At 55.3% G+C, this 14,473-nt stretch overlaps 2 protein-coding genes across 4 annotated transcripts; both read right to left on the bottom strand.

Moving 5' to 3' along the window:
- Window positions 1–362: 362 nt before the first annotated feature.
- ANKLE1 (ankyrin repeat and LEM domain containing 1) lies at window positions 363–6,570 on the bottom strand. 3 transcript variants are annotated; one of them, XM_032315020.1, is made up of 9 exons: window positions 5,400–6,570; window positions 5,176–5,328; window positions 4,716–4,821; window positions 4,460–4,604; window positions 3,459–4,235; window positions 3,127–3,298; window positions 2,683–3,046; window positions 2,447–2,576; window positions 363–2,188 (listed from the first exon to the last, which is right to left on the bottom strand). In XM_032315020.1, the coding sequence occupies exons 1-9, from the start codon at window positions 5,621–5,623 to the stop codon at window positions 2,016–2,018; spliced, it is 2,244 nt and encodes a 747-aa protein (XP_032170911.1). In that variant the 5' UTR covers window positions 5,624–6,570; the 3' UTR covers window positions 363–2,015. The 3 variants fall into 3 exon arrangements, with proteins under 3 accessions (XP_032170911.1, XP_032170925.1, XP_032170919.1); XM_032315034.1 differs by having other exon boundaries at window positions 2,683–2,842; XM_032315028.1 differs by having other exon boundaries at window positions 5,601–6,570.
- Window positions 6,571–6,658: 88 nt separating this feature from the next.
- BABAM1 (BRISC and BRCA1 A complex member 1) lies at window positions 6,659–14,354 on the bottom strand. Its single transcript, XM_032315068.1, has 10 exons — window positions 14,248–14,354; window positions 13,252–13,297; window positions 12,519–12,875; window positions 11,167–11,225; window positions 10,328–10,448; window positions 10,167–10,245; window positions 9,364–9,388; window positions 8,030–8,159; window positions 7,747–7,833; window positions 6,659–7,096 (listed from the first exon to the last, which is right to left on the bottom strand). The coding sequence occupies exons 3-10, from the start codon at window positions 12,822–12,824 to the stop codon at window positions 6,893–6,895; spliced, it is 1,011 nt and encodes a 336-aa protein (XP_032170959.1). The 5' UTR covers window positions 12,825–12,875; window positions 13,252–13,297; window positions 14,248–14,354; the 3' UTR covers window positions 6,659–6,892.
- Between the last annotated feature and the right edge of the window lie 119 nt (window positions 14,355–14,473).

The raw sequence follows: 14,473 nt of genomic DNA, 5'->3' as shown, positions 1-14,473 counted from the left end.
TGTATCTCAAGGGTATACCTCTGGCTTGTGTGAACGGTGCAGGGAGAGCATCATCCCTTTAAATTACTACCTCTTTGGTCCTCTCCGCACTGGTTTGTAAGTCCACCTTTAGTTTAGACCGGAGTTTTCGTGGTGGCACTGTTTTCCACGAGCAAATTCTTTTTTTAAAAAAATACTGTGTTTGTTTATTTGAGAGTGCGGCACATGGGGGGGGTGGTGGGCAGAGGGAGAAGCAGGCTCCCTGTTCAGCAGGGGAGGATGGGGGACTCCATCCCTGGACCCTCAGATTAAGACCTGGACGGAAGTCAGACACTTAACTGACTGAGCCACCCAGGCGCCCTTCACTAGCAAATTCTGGAGACATTTTTAATTGTGGCAACTGGGGGTGGGAGGAAGTGGGCGGAGCCCACTGGCATCTAGTGGGTGGAACCCAGGGATGCTGCCTAGACACCGAACTACGCACAGGACGGCCCCTACCTCAAAGAATAATTTGGTCTCAAACGTCAGTAGGGTCCACACTGGGAAATTCTGTTGGACAAATCTCATCTCTCTTTCTTTGTGGGGGGTGGGGGTGTCTGGATTCTTTCCCAGTGACTTCTCTGTGAATTCCTGGGCACATGGCACACTTTTAATTGCTATCACTTTATCAAGAGACTTGGTGTCTGCGAGCCTCCCAGTCTTATACATGAGGAAAGGGAAGTTCAGAGAACTGTCCTCAGTTTGGTCAAAATGGTAGAACCCAGAGGCGCATGGGTGGATCTGTCGGTTAAGGGTCAGACTTCATTTCAGCTCAAGACATGACCTCAGGGTCCTGGGCTCAGACCCCATAGGGGGCTCCTGTTCAACACAGAGTCAGCTTGAAATGCTCTCTCTCCTTCTGTGCCTCCCACAGCTAGCGCGCGTTCTCTCTCTTTAAATAAACAACTAAAATCTTTAAAAAATAAATAAATAAAATGGTAGAGCCCAGACCCACTTCAGAGCCCAGGCCCCTAATTACCATACCAGCCATTCCCCAAGAGTAGCCAGGAGCTCTGCCTCCAGGAACTGAAGCAGGTGGAAGGAGCAACGGTTACACCCGCCCCCTGCAGGACCTGGTTGGCTGAGCCAAGATGATGGGCAGATGGTCAACCCAATGAGACGGCGGATCCTCCCAGATCTCTAAATACACTAAATGCTTTTAAGAAGCAACTTCCAGAAAATAAAACGATCCCGTCAGCACCTCACCAGGATGGCAGCTTGGCATTTACTAAAACTCTTAACATATGGGAAGTCTGAAATCGCATAGCATTCCCAGGAAATCAGTTATTTATTGCCTCTTATAGCGGGAAGAAACAGTCTCAGAGAAGCAAGGGAGACCCGAGTAGCACAGCTACCCCGAAGAGAGCTGCTCGCTCACCCATACCCCAGTCGCCCTCCCGGGCTCTGTCCACAGCTCACCACACACAGTCGGCCCCTCAACAGTCAGGGCGCCTCCCTTCCGGGAGATTTCCCACCTGCAGGGTTCTGTGCCCCACACTGTATGTCCTGCCTTTGTTTACTCCCGTCTCCACCATGACCCCCTGAGGTAGGACTTGTCATTGTCCCCACTGTACAGCTAAGGAAACGGGAGTCTCAGAGAGACACATTATTGGTCCGAGGTCCCATAGCTGGGAAGCAGAGAAATCTCTCTTGATCTTGGCCAATTTCCCCAGCCCATCCCACAGGTGAGTCCCTGTGTCTGGGAGATAAAAGTGGATCACAAAGACAGGACAAAACTGCCAAAGCACTAGCACCTTCTGAAGCCCTGGAATGTTCCAGAGATCCTTGGGTTCCCTACTTGTTCTCCCATGATGGGAAGCTTCAGAAGTTCCATCTGTAACAAAGTCCTCCCTCAGCTGGAGGGGAAGATACAGGTCGCTGCCCGCCCACCCCTTACCCCCTGGCAGCCTTCTGGAGATGGGTGGCTGCCGTCACCACGGGGCAGACATTCAAACACCCTGATCTCTACCTAGGCTAGGGGCTAGCTCCCCTGGGACTCAGCCACGCGCCTGGATGTCCTGCGGCCGCAGCTCTCGCTCACCCTCAGCCAAGAAGACAAGGAGGGCGCGGTGCAGCAGGTGTACCCCCAAGCGCCGGCGCCGGGTGGCTGGCCAGCCCGCCACGACTCCGTAGCAGTGTCCTTGTTTCTGGTTCGTCAGTGTCTGGATCCCTGGAGAGAGGAGGGGTCAGGGGCATCCTTGGAAACTGCTGGCAAATGTGACAGCGACCCCCACTGCATATTGCTCTTAAGCAGGGACAAACCAACAGAGCAAACAAAATATGTATGAGTGCAGGTACAGAGTTGGTGCTCAATAATTGTTCATTGGATGAATGAATGAGCAGCTCTGAGAGGAGAGGGATGAGGTAATCAGTAGATCAAAGGTCCCTCTCATGACTCCTCCCCCTGCCCCATGGGCCAGGCACCTACCTAGAGCAGCCACGAGACAAGCCTCTCGAGTATAAGACTCCACAGCAACCACGTGTTGGAAGCAATGCAGGGAGACCACACCACGGCCACTGGCCCAAATGTCCAAGATCTGGCGCACTTTGGGGCAGGCCTGGGGGACCAGGGTGGGGTCAGGGGTCTGCCCTCCCATCCCCTCCTCCCTTCACTTCCCCATGGCCCAGCTGTCCCTGCTGTGCCCCTGATCTCTAGCCCCACACCTGTTTTCCTGGCTGCCGATGGAGCCTGAGGGCCTCCCAGAGGTGGACATCTGGCCGGGCCCGTGTCCCTTTCCCCACATAGAAGATGGCACGGACAAAGGTCCGAAGGCGTTCAGCTGGGGTCAGTGAGAAGGCGCGAGCTGGCAGGTCCTGAGTCTCCCTGGATGAGGGAAGTTGCTCAGAGAGGACAGTTGCCCCAGAGACAGTTTCTAAGTTCACAGAGCAACCGGAATCCATGTCCAGTGAGCCCCATTTTCTAAGGCAGAGAGTGGCGGATGCTCCCCAGGGATACTCAGCAGCTTGAACTGGGTCTAACCAACCTTTTCTATATACAGAAGGTTGTATCCAGACAGGGCCAGTCCCCCTTTTAAAGATACAAAGCAAATAAGAACCAATCCCCGAATTTTTCAGCTCCCACCTCTGAGTCATCCCTGCTCCAAGTACCTGGGGTCCAATAGCAGATACGTGAAACTGGACTTCGCGAGCCCCTCCCTCCACCTGCTCTTGGGATCTGGCCGCTCAAACTGCTGGGCCAGTACATCCTCGTCTGCCTGGGCATCTGGGATACAGCCTGTCCGCAGGGCTTCGGCCAGCTCTGGGCTGCGCCCTGCAAAGTCTGAGCCCCAGATTGGGGAGGCGGGAGGACTGAGTCAAGGCAGGCAGAAGAAGGGGCTGTTTCCCCAGAGACAAAGAGTAAAAGAGGCAGGACTGAGAGACAGGGTTCTCCGGGAACTCCCAGAGGCTCCTTGCACTCTGGATGCCCCGATCAGACTAACCGGGAGCAGCAGCACGGGTTTCTTCCAGCTGCCGGAGGTAGTACGGCCGAGTGAAGGGTGTGATGGGGCCAGGGCTCTCGCCAAGCGCTCGGAGCCCTCGCAGCAAATCCAGGTCAGACACCACAGGGACCAGAGGGCACCAGCAAGAGGGGATGGGGTCCCTGTCACCTGTGGAGCTCCCCTCGTCCTCCGTCAGCCAGAGGGCAGCCACATCACTGTCGAGGGACACCTCTCCATCTTTTAGGAAGCGGGAGTTGGGGAGTCCTGGCGGTGATTCCTGAGGGGGGCTTGAGGCAGAGCTCCCATCCGGGAGGGATATGTGGGAGGGGGAGGCATCTGGAGAGGTCAGAGTCAGGGCCTGAAGACGGGTATTTAGTTCTGCCTCCCTGTCTGCTCTGGCAGTTCGATGCACCAGTGGAGAGGTACCTGGAGACCTGGGCATTCTCTGGGAAGGTCGAATACCAGGCAGGAATCCCTGCTTGGTCTGGGGTAGTGACCTAGCCCAGGAGGAGGTATGTGGGGCTGGGTCTTCAGTTCCAGAAGCTTCAATCGCGGTGACGAAGGAGCTATCTGAGCTGTAGTCCCATTGTCCTGGGGGTTGCTCCAAGCCGCTATCCTGGTCAGCAATCTCAGGGTGAGCAAGGAGGCTGGGGAGTCTGGGGCTGGCTTCCAGGCCCATGTCCCTGCCAACACTTCCGCCCAGTGCTGTGGAGGCCGGCGTCACACTGGGAGGTCCAGAGGGCCTGGTGTCCAACCCCTTTCCCCAGGGGTCTGGGCCTAAAGTAAGGGATGAGAATGAGTCAGAGGGAGTGAAGAGAGCCAGAGAAAGAGATGGGGGTTGGACCAGACAGAAGGAGGCAGCTGGAGTCGCAGGAGGGAGAGTTGGAGGCAGACAGCTTACCAGAGACAATGCACCTGAGACAGAGCCAGAGTGGACATCAGCGGGACACTCAAATCTGGATCAGAGGTTAAGCCCCCCAGTAAGCGCAGGCCCCACATACCGTCAAGCTCGGGCTCAAGCTCAGGCTCCTGGCTCTCTGTCCGGGTCGGGGTCGAGATCTGGGTGCGAGTCTGAAACTCCCGAAGGAGTCGCATGCAATCATGGTGCCCCTGCTGTTCTGCCAGGTCCAGCGGCCGCAATCCGTCCTGTAGCGGCGCGGTCAGCAGGGGGCACCCGAGGCCCTCTTCCCGCCCTTCTTCCCTCCCTTCCTTGCTCCCTCCAGGTTCGCCCTGCTACTGCAGGAGCGGGACTCCCACCTGGTCTCGCAGCGCGGGGTCCGCTCCGTGGCCCAGCAGTAGCTCCAGGCCACGGCGACAGCCCCAGGCGGCAGCCACGTGCAGCGGCGTCAGTGCCTCGACCGAACTGGGACAGGAGCAGAGGAGGGGTCAGGGGAAGAGGGAATGTGATCGCCGCCTCCGCACCCCGGAACCTTGGCTCTCGGGCTCCTATTGCCACTCTCCAGCCTGAGACACCATCCCCGGATCCTAGACACTGCGTCCTCGGCCAAATTCAAACCTCACATCCCAGCCTCGGTCTGGGACCCCAGCCCCTCGACCTAGGATTCTCAGGAACGGCCCCCCGGTCCCCAAGCCCCACCCTTGGACACCGAGTCTCCGCCCCTGGACTGTAGGATGCCCTCTCCCAGTGGGCGGCCGAGGCCCTCGGACTCGGGAGACCCCTCCCCTCACCCCGCCCTGGGTCCTGGCCCCATCTCACCGAGCGTTGGCGTCCCCGCCTCGGCTCAGCAGGGCTTCTAGACACCGCAGACCGCGCGGGTGGCGGGCTCTCGCCGCCAAGTGCACGGCTGCCGCGCCATCCGCTAGCAGCAGGTTTGGGTCGGCGCCGCGGCTCAGCAGCTCCTCCACGGCCCTACGGAGTGGGAGGTCAGCGTGGACCGCGACCCTCGCCCCGTCTCCGGCCCGGCCCCTCACCCTCCTCACCGCGGCTCCGTCTCCCGCAACGCTGCCCGAAGCCGCTGGGCCAGGCGGGCCGCCGCGTCCATGCTGGGTCTGTCCCGGAGCCCCACGGCCCTGCCCGCCGAGTTCCAATTTCCCGCCACGGCCTTGTGCGCACGCGCCGCCCCGCCCCCCGCCTCGGGTGTCCGTGGGACGGCGCCGCGCAGTGTCCCCAGCCAAGCCGACCTGCGCCGCACCGGCGTCCACATTGGGGTTCTCGAGCTCTAGCGCCTACGGGGACCATGACACCGAGTGGCGCTCAAGCAGGGCTTGGGGCCGCTGATAAGGCCGGGGCGGGTGGAGGCCACCAAGTGTGTCATTATCTCCTGTCAAAAGCAGGGAAACCCGCGAACTCTCCCTGAAGGAGGGTGTGGCGCTGCCTCCCAGGGCCTGGAGATGCCCACAGGGTATTAGGTCTCCCAAAACGTTTCGCCCAAGGGGGCTTCCGTGGACGAGCACAGCCTGGACACTGTGTAAAGCTTCAATTAACAGCTAACGCCTCTGTCTCCGCCGTGTGGCCCATTTCCACTCCCAGGGAAACGGGAGTCCACTATTTTGAAGCGCTGGGCCTCTGAGGGCCTTAATATTCCCATCTGCGAAATGGGAGAATCATCTCTTCCGGGCTGTTGTGAAATGGAACGAGTTTCACCACCAGGGCCTGGCCCAATAAATAATAAGTGCCCAATAAATGCTCATAGGGAGGAAAATAAAGCTGTTTCTGTTTTATAAATAGAATCTAGTTGCCAAACTTTTTGCACAATCGCTCATCATCCAGGAAGATAGCTGATGTACACCTGTTGTATCTGTCTCTGGTCTCCCTTCCTCTGGGGAAAACCCATACTATTTCCTGAAAGAGCTGTAATCCCTTCGTGGATTAGAGGCTTGATAAGTCCTGGTGGATCAGACCATCCCACAACTCTAGCCCATGACTGGCCCAATGACCAGGCAAGGCCCGTTGCATGTAGGGGCCCTCCCTTCCCTGGGCTGTAGTCTGAGGAGTGATCACAGCTCTCCCATGGTTTGGGAGAAAAGCAGGGCACACTGAACACCAATCACACAAGATACTTCAGCCCACCCCAATGGCATTATTGTCTGAGTAACTGAATACAGCCAAGCCTGAAGCTGCCCTTCGCTTTTCATCCACGAGAACCAAACCATTGCCCTTTCTCTTTGGCCAGTAGGTTTTCTGTCATTTGCAACCAAAAAGATCCTAATTAACACAACGGAACTGTTGTCGACCTGGGTCAGGGATTCTCAGATTTTTATTCTGAGGACACAAAGCACACAGAGAAGAACAAAACTTACAGTAAACAAACCAGCAGTGGGAGGCGGGCCGGAAAACTTAGGGAATGGGTGCCCAGGGTCCCAGGAGCCTCCTGGAACCCTCCCCCACCAGGGTGCCATTGAGCCCAGTTTGAGAACCATTCTCTAAGCCAAGGGCTTCACTGCACGAGAAGGCAAGGATGTACAGGGATGGTTCAGACGGTGGCTTCGACCTCGGTGGCTTCGTCGTCCTCCTCCAGCAGGCTGTAGGAGGCATGACTCTGGCAGGGCCGCTGCAGTGGATGAGCCAGCAGCTTGGCCATACAGTTGTGTAGCTCAAGGGCCGGCCCAGCCAGTGCCACCTCATACTTGTAGCTGGTGCCCTTGGTATCCAGGCTGCCCATGAAGGCAAACATGTCCTGTGGGGCCGGGGAGGGGCTGTTCAGCCAGAGGATCCCCTGATGGACCCTCTCCGCCCCTGGAAGGCTTCCCAGAGGAGAGGGCACCAAGGATGGGTTCTGAAGGACGAAGAGGATTTTTCCAGAAAGAAACAGTCCCATGTTCAGCAAATATTCCCTGCCACCCACCCAGGGGTAGGGACCCCAAGAAATATCAGTCCTGGAGCCCCTAGTTTGGAGACACAGTCAGATGCAGACGACCTCCGGCCCCCACGCCAATCATCCCTGAGGATGATCTGGGGTAGATGGTTTGGGTGCTGAGGTAGGAGGAGGAGCCAATCGCAACTCCCCCTGTTCACAGTTGGGTAAACTGAGGCTCAGAGGTAAGTGGCCTAATCAACGTTCTTTAGCTAAGTCTGGGCTGGGATATGAAGGACCAGCAGCCTAGGGAGGCAAGGCAGGAAAGGCACTCCACGCAGAGGGCATGGTGAAAGCAAAGGCAGACCGGAGAAGCCCCCACTAGCTCACAGCAGACATGTAGAGATGGTTGTTGAATGAGCTCAGATGCGTGATTCAGCAGGGCGAGGGCTCCAGGGGTGCAAAACGGAGGTGGCTTCCGAGACACCCCACCTACACCCTCCCTGCCACCCAGACGCACAGCAGCCTCTCACCTTCCAGCTCATTTCCTCTTCCTTCTCATCAGCGCCATTGTGGATGTAAACAACATCAAAGAAAAAGTATGGGCACTGGAACATTTTCTGCAGGGAAAGAATGCCAGCCTTCGGGGCGTGAGTCACCCCCTGCCCCCATGACCGTAATTCCCCAGATTCTGCCTTGGACCCTGGGAACCTGCCCATAGGCACCCCAGCTCTTGTGATCAGGAAGTCCCTCCTGGTGTCTAAGCAGCCATTCTGCTGGCTGCAGCTGTCCCTCCCTTTCCCCAGCCTCACTCACCTTCATGGGCTCCGTCAGGGAGAACTGGGGCTGGCAGGGCGGACGGCTATAGACTAGGATGGTGCGTACCACGTACGGGGGTGGAATTGTCCGCACGTTCTCGGTAACGGGCAGCTCAGTCTTCTGCTGGCTGCATAGTGGAGGGTGGGGAACAGGTCAGAGCACGCTCCGGGGATCCCCCGCTCGTCACCCTCGGAGAGCCTGGGCCTTCACTGGGCACGCAAAGCCCACATGACTGCTCCCTCCGAGCCTCCCCCTATGCTGCTCCCTCTGCCCAGACTGCCTCCCCACCCTCACCCTTCTGTCTGACCTCTCCTACTCTATCAGGGGGACTCTGCAGACCCCAAAGGTGGAGGCCACTCTGACCACCCTCACCATCCTGAATATCCCCCATCATTGACCTGACTTGGACATGTCCCCCAGGCCAGAAGAGTCTAAGGCTGGGACCTGATATTATTTCATAAGTTAGCAACCATGTCCCCAGCTGGCCACGGCTGGATCTCACATTGGCAGAGAGCACTGGGCAGACAGAGAGCAAAGGTCTTTAATATGTGAAAAGCAAATCTGATCATCAATAAGAAAAAAGCCACTATCTCCCTATAAACACAGGCAAAGGGGACAAATGGACAAATCACAGCAGGAATACTGAATGGTTTACAAATGAATAAAAAAGGCTTCAAGAAAAGCACAGTGAACGTAACAGGTGGCCTCTAGCCTCTATCAGACAGCCAGAACCTTCGGCAGCATGAAGAACCCTGGTGTCTGGAGAGGTATGCAGGGTTGGTTTCTGGCAAAGTCTAGCAGGTTAAAAATACACACCCCTTTGGCCCAGCATGTCTTCCACTGGGAATTTACAGGATGGATTCACTTGCAAAATTTGCCAGAACCACTGTACCAGGTTAATCATGATGGAAAAGGCAAAACAGGATCTGTGTCCACCATTAGGGGCAGGTAAAAACAGAGGCTGGACTACTAGGGCCCCGAAGCTAAGAATGGCTTTTACATTTTTTTTAAATGGTTGGGGGAAGAAAATCAAAAGAACATTTTGTGACATGTGGAAAGGATATGAAATTCAAGTTTCCGTGTTCATCAAGAATGTTTTGTTGGGGACACAGCCCCGTGCACAGGGATGGTTTGTAACTGCCTTCAAGTGACTCAGGCAGAATCCAGTCATCAAGACAGAGGCCATATGGTCTGCAAAGCTGAAAATATTTACTGCCCGGCTCTTTACAGAAAAAGTGTGCTGCCCTGTGGGTTAAAACAACGGAGTGGGGGACCTCAGGGCCATCACATGAGTGACACAGAAGGAGAGTTGCAGCAAAGGTGGTACTTACATGAGGCTGAAGAGACCTTCCAGATCTGGCGGAGATGCTAAGGAGAAGGCTGGTGGCAGAGCACGGGTAGGAAGCGGCAGGAGGCTTCCCTCATCCTGATGCCGGGAGAGCCCAGGCACCTTCACGCCTGGTGCAGGAGATGCGCTGTGTGACCCTGGCCCAGTTGCTTGCCCTGTCTGAGCCTGTTTTCCCTCAGTATAGATCACAAAACAGGAGGCTGACACCGGATGCCCTGAAAACACTTGGTGGCTCAAAGCTCCTCTTTCCCTCAGAGCCAGGGCAGCAGTCTTCACAATGCAAGAGCCACAGGTGTCCCAGTCCCCTAGCCCCCGACACTCAGAAGTGTTTTGTAACTCATCATTTTCCATCTAAGTTTGGGGCTGCACGTGAGCCGTTTGTGTTCAAATTAGCATAAAATGTGCTGTGCCCAGGCTATAGGGGCTGTAGCAGTGATTTTAACTCCTCAATCCCATATTGCTATTTATTGAGCACCAACTGTATACTTGGCCCTGCATAGAATGTTCCCCATGTGAGTGGTTTTGACATCTAGAGTCCAAATCAGCTGGTTTTGTTTCTGTACCAGGACTTGATCTTTACAGCAACCCCCCTGGGGAAGGAGGTTTCATGCCTCCCTTTTCACAGATGAAGAACCAGGTTCAAAGAGGGGACTTGCCCAAGTCTGTCACAGCAGAACACGGATCTGGACCTGAGCCAGTCTCAGCCAGCCCACTCCACGGCTCAGACTTCTGGGGTGCCAGGACAGCCAAAGCCCCTCCACATGGCACCCCTGCCTGGAAGGATACTGAAGGTGGAGCAGGAAGCCGTCTCCAGGTCATAGAGGCAGCTGCAGAGTTCGCGGGGATCAGAGGTCAGGCCGGACAGCTACAGGGAAGCACAAACCTCAGCGAGGCGCCTCCCCACCCCAACAGAACCCCTCGGCACCCGAGCCCTGCCCCAGGCTCACCCAGGCGATGTCGTCATTCACCACCACCAGTGCAAACTCGTGGCTCTTGTCGATCTTATGTTTTGTCCGCACAAACATTTCGATCATCTTCTGGGAGACATTGAGGGCGTTGGTTTTGGAGCTGGGGAGGGAGAAAGAGTAAGGGGGGTGGTTAAGGTAAGGCCTCCGGCCTGGAGGGTGTCTCTTCACCTGCCAATCCTGGGCAGCCCTCTGCTAGCCTCAGGATTAGGCACTACAGGCCCAGGTCAGGTCATGCGGTGGGGAGATGGCAAAGCCCAGCGCCCACACCGCCCCGGCTTTTGCCCTCGCCAAATGGGGTTCCTCTGGCCAGCCTGGGTCTCACAACTGATCCCCAGGAGGTCTCCCCCAGGCCTTCATTCAGCCACAGATGGCTAGAGGTGGCAGCAAGGGGAAGGCGGGCTTGTCCTCAGCATCCCCCAGAGCTCCCTGGACTCTACCCAGGCCCGGTCACCAACTCCACAGAGACTCAGCTGTTCAGGGCAGCGGCTTCGGGATCACCTAGGCCTGGGTCTGAATCCTCGCTCTGCCTATCCACTGTGAGGCCTTGGGCAAGTCAGAAACTCTCAAGAGTTTCTGAGTCACTGCTGTGCTGTGGGAGGTACATGGCAGCTCTCACAGGCTTGGATAGGAGCCTTGGTGGAGCTTTTTCAGAATCAGTTGCCATTGCTAATATGACAGGGCCAGGCCCCAGTCCCCAGGCCAGGCCAAGCACTGGGAGTCTCAGAGAGAGAGAGCCCTGAGTTTTTGGAGCTGTCTACCCCCCCAACCCCACCCCAAACCATGGCTGCATAATTTAAGCCCCCAAATGTTCCTCTCACCCATTGAATGACTCCAGCTTTGACAGGGACATTTCCTCTGACAGGTCCAGGCAGATGATCTGCAAGAAGTTCCGAGGGAGGTGAGGGCACTGTGGCTGGCAGTGCCTAGCAAGTGGACACTAACACTGGCCCCCACTGCACTCTGGTGGCCCTCTCCAAGCAGCTCTGTCTGAAAAGGTGCTTATTGGGGTGACCCCCGAGTCCCAGCCAAGAAACCTACTTTGGAAGACAGCGGTTCAGGGAAAAGAGCACTAGATCAGGAGTCCAGGATTGCAAGTGAATAAAGGAGCCAGAGAATGTCTGACACAGAAACAGGAAAACAAAGGTAGAGTGGGCTGAATTGTGTCCCTGCCTCCACACAGACAGGCCCACCGGGAACATCAGAATGTGACTTTTTTTGGAATTAGGGAATTTGTTGATGGAATTAAGAGAAAGATCTTGAGATAAGATAAAGATCCTGATCCGAGGTGCCTGGGTGGCTCACTCGACAGGTGAATCCAACTCTTTTTTGTTTGTTCAAAGATTTTATTTTATTTTATTTTTTAAATTTTATTTATTTATTTGAAAGACAGAGATCCCAAGTGGGCAGAGAGGTAGGCAGAGGGAAAGGAAGAGAAGCAGGCTCCCTGCTGAGCAGAGAGCCCGATGCGGGACTCGATCCCAGGACCCTGGGATCATGACCTGAGCCGAAGGCAGAGGCTTTAACCCACTGAGCCACCCAGGTACCCCCTAGCATCCAACTCGTGATTTCAGTTCGTGCCATGGTCTCAGGGAAGATCACAAGATCCAGCCCTCCATCAGGCTTCCTGCTCAGCAGGGAGTCTGCCTGGTATTCTTCCTCTCCCTCTGCACCTCCCAAGACCCTCTCCCTAGCACCCCCAGCCAGCTCATGCTCTCTCTCAAATAAATAAATAAACCTTAAAAACAAACAAACAAACAAAAAACCCTGATCCAATGACAAGTGTCCTTATAAGAGAAAGAAGGTTCAGAGACACAGACAGGAAGGCCATGTGAAGACAGAGGCAGAGACCGGGGAGATGGGGCTACACGCCAAGGATATGTGCTACCCCCCTCATGCCAGAAGATGCAAGGAAGGATCTTTCTGTACAACCTCCAGAGGGACCATGGCCCTGCCCATACTTTGATTTCAGACTTCTGGCCTCCAGAAGAGTGGGACAATGAATTTCTGTTGTTTTAAGCCAACTGTCCAGCCTGACCTCTGATCCCCTAGTTTGTTGTGGTTGCCCTAAAAAACTCCTACAAAGTCACTGCAGAGTGAATCCCAAAAAGCAAGAACGTTAAACGTAAGGTTTCCCAGCACCTCATGGCCACAGGCCAAGCCCCTCACTTACCACCTTCTCTGGACAGTTGACCCTCGGTGTCCGCACCTGGACTTCAGGAGCTGTTGGGGGCACCTGCCAGGGCTTGGGGCCAGCTCCTGGAGGATTGGGGGTCCCATCGTCAGCACTGGCCGCCTCGCCCTCACCCTCACTGCGGCTGCCCACACTGGCCTGGGCTCCCAGTGCCCGGTCCTCTGCTCCTTCAGGGTTGGAGCGGGTTCGGGGCCTGGGCTCAGCTGGCTGCTCCTCTTCCTCTTCTTCCTCCTCCTCCTCCTCCTCTTCTTCCTCAGTGGGGCTGCTGGGTTCTGCCACTTCCATGGCCCCTAAATGGCTGGATGGAGCAGGGCTGGGGGAAGCCAGGATCCTCCCCTTATGGGTTTTAAAAACATGCGGTTACTGGACAGGATAGAGCATGAACCACCTAATGACTGTAAAAATCACTTCTTTCCCAGCCTGTTTCCTTATCTGCAGAATGAGTGCCTGGCATCCCATTTTTTTTTCTGTAGCGCTTAACCCACGCCCCCCTTTCCCTTGGCCAATGAACAAATCTGGCCACTAGGAACGCCTGAGAGATGTGGCATAACCCAATACAGGTCAGTGAGGGGCGGTTCTGGGGCTTCCGATAATGTCATTAGGGAAGAGGGTCTCCTCAGATTTGCAGAGCTGGGAGGAGAGAAGTCAAGAGCTGTCAGGAGCCTCTATGCCTCCAAGAGAGGAAAGAAACCCTGCTTGAAGTGATGCTCACCTAGAAAACAGCAGCTAGACCTCTGTGCACCTGGATCCAGCTATGCCTGAAACCAATAAAGGAAACCTCATTTAAAATAGAATCAGGAGAGGGGTGCCTGGGTGACTCAGTGGGTTAAAATGGAATCAGGAGGCCAAAAGGGGAACTCTCACCCTCTACCACAATGGCAGACCCTAACAGGAAAACAGACATTGCAGTCCCAAAAGAAAAAAGACTATACTAACCCAGCAAGGAAATGAAACATTTTCTCCTTGCCTGGCAACAGCCCAACCAATGACAGACTGTCACAATTCAGCCAGTGAAAAGCCACTAAACTTCAATTCCCAATTTACTCCAATAGACTTTAGGTTTATAGCAGCCCGTCCCAACTCCCCTTCCTCTATAAAAGAGCACTCCTCTCCTTTGTTCTGGACTTGTCTAAGGTTTTGTTATACAGCTTGTGCATCCTGAATTGTAATTCTCTGCTATTCCCAAACAAAGCTCTTCTCTGCTGGTAAAAATGACAGTTTTCGTTTTAAGGTTAACATTATAATTAGCTGGGGTGCCTGGCTGCCTCAGTCGTAGAGCATGCGACGCTTGTTCTTGGGGTTGTGAGTTCGAACCCCACCTTGGGTGTACGGATTGCTTAAAAATAAGAAAAAAAAAAAAAAAAAAAAAAAAAAGACTAGCTCTGGGAGTCTCCCCAGCGGGGCACTGGGCTGCCTAGAAGGTGTCTGTGCAAAGGAGGGGGCACGAATCTACGTGTTAAAGGTCCCTTGGAAAAAAGACAGGACGCCAACAGTTTGCCAGTCTGGGCTGGGGTGTGGGCTTCGGGGGATGGTCTTTGAAGGGCTTGTAACCCCCTCAATCTCTAAGGAAAACAATGATTTGGCTTCAGCAAGAGGGATGAAGACTAGCCTGCAGGAGAAACCAGAGTTTTCCAGAAACGGGATCCCCAAGGAAGGCTAGGGGCTGGACCTCTAGGGACGGGACCGCAACCACCCAACCTCTTCTCACCGTAGCCTGTGCCTCACTCCAACTCAGTCGAGAACTCACTAGGAAGCCGCCATCTTTCGCAGCCCGGAAGTACTGCGGCAAGGCCGCGACGCCTGCTGGGAAATGTAGTTCAGCAAGCCGTAAGGCAAGCGGACGGCCGAACAGGGGACGGCTGGAGAGCCTTGAAAGCGGATAGGCTGGGACTGCGCTGGGGGGGGTGGGTTTGGAATGTGATTGGTTAAAGTAA

Source organism: Mustela erminea, chromosome 1 (genome assembly GCF_009829155.1).
Source record: "Mustela erminea isolate mMusErm1 chromosome 1, mMusErm1.Pri, whole genome shotgun sequence".
Lineage (NCBI taxonomy): Eukaryota > Metazoa > Chordata > Mammalia > Carnivora > Mustelidae > Mustela > Mustela erminea.
Note: the sequence above shows the minus strand (reverse complement) of the source record. Positions and strands in the feature narration are given on the sequence as shown.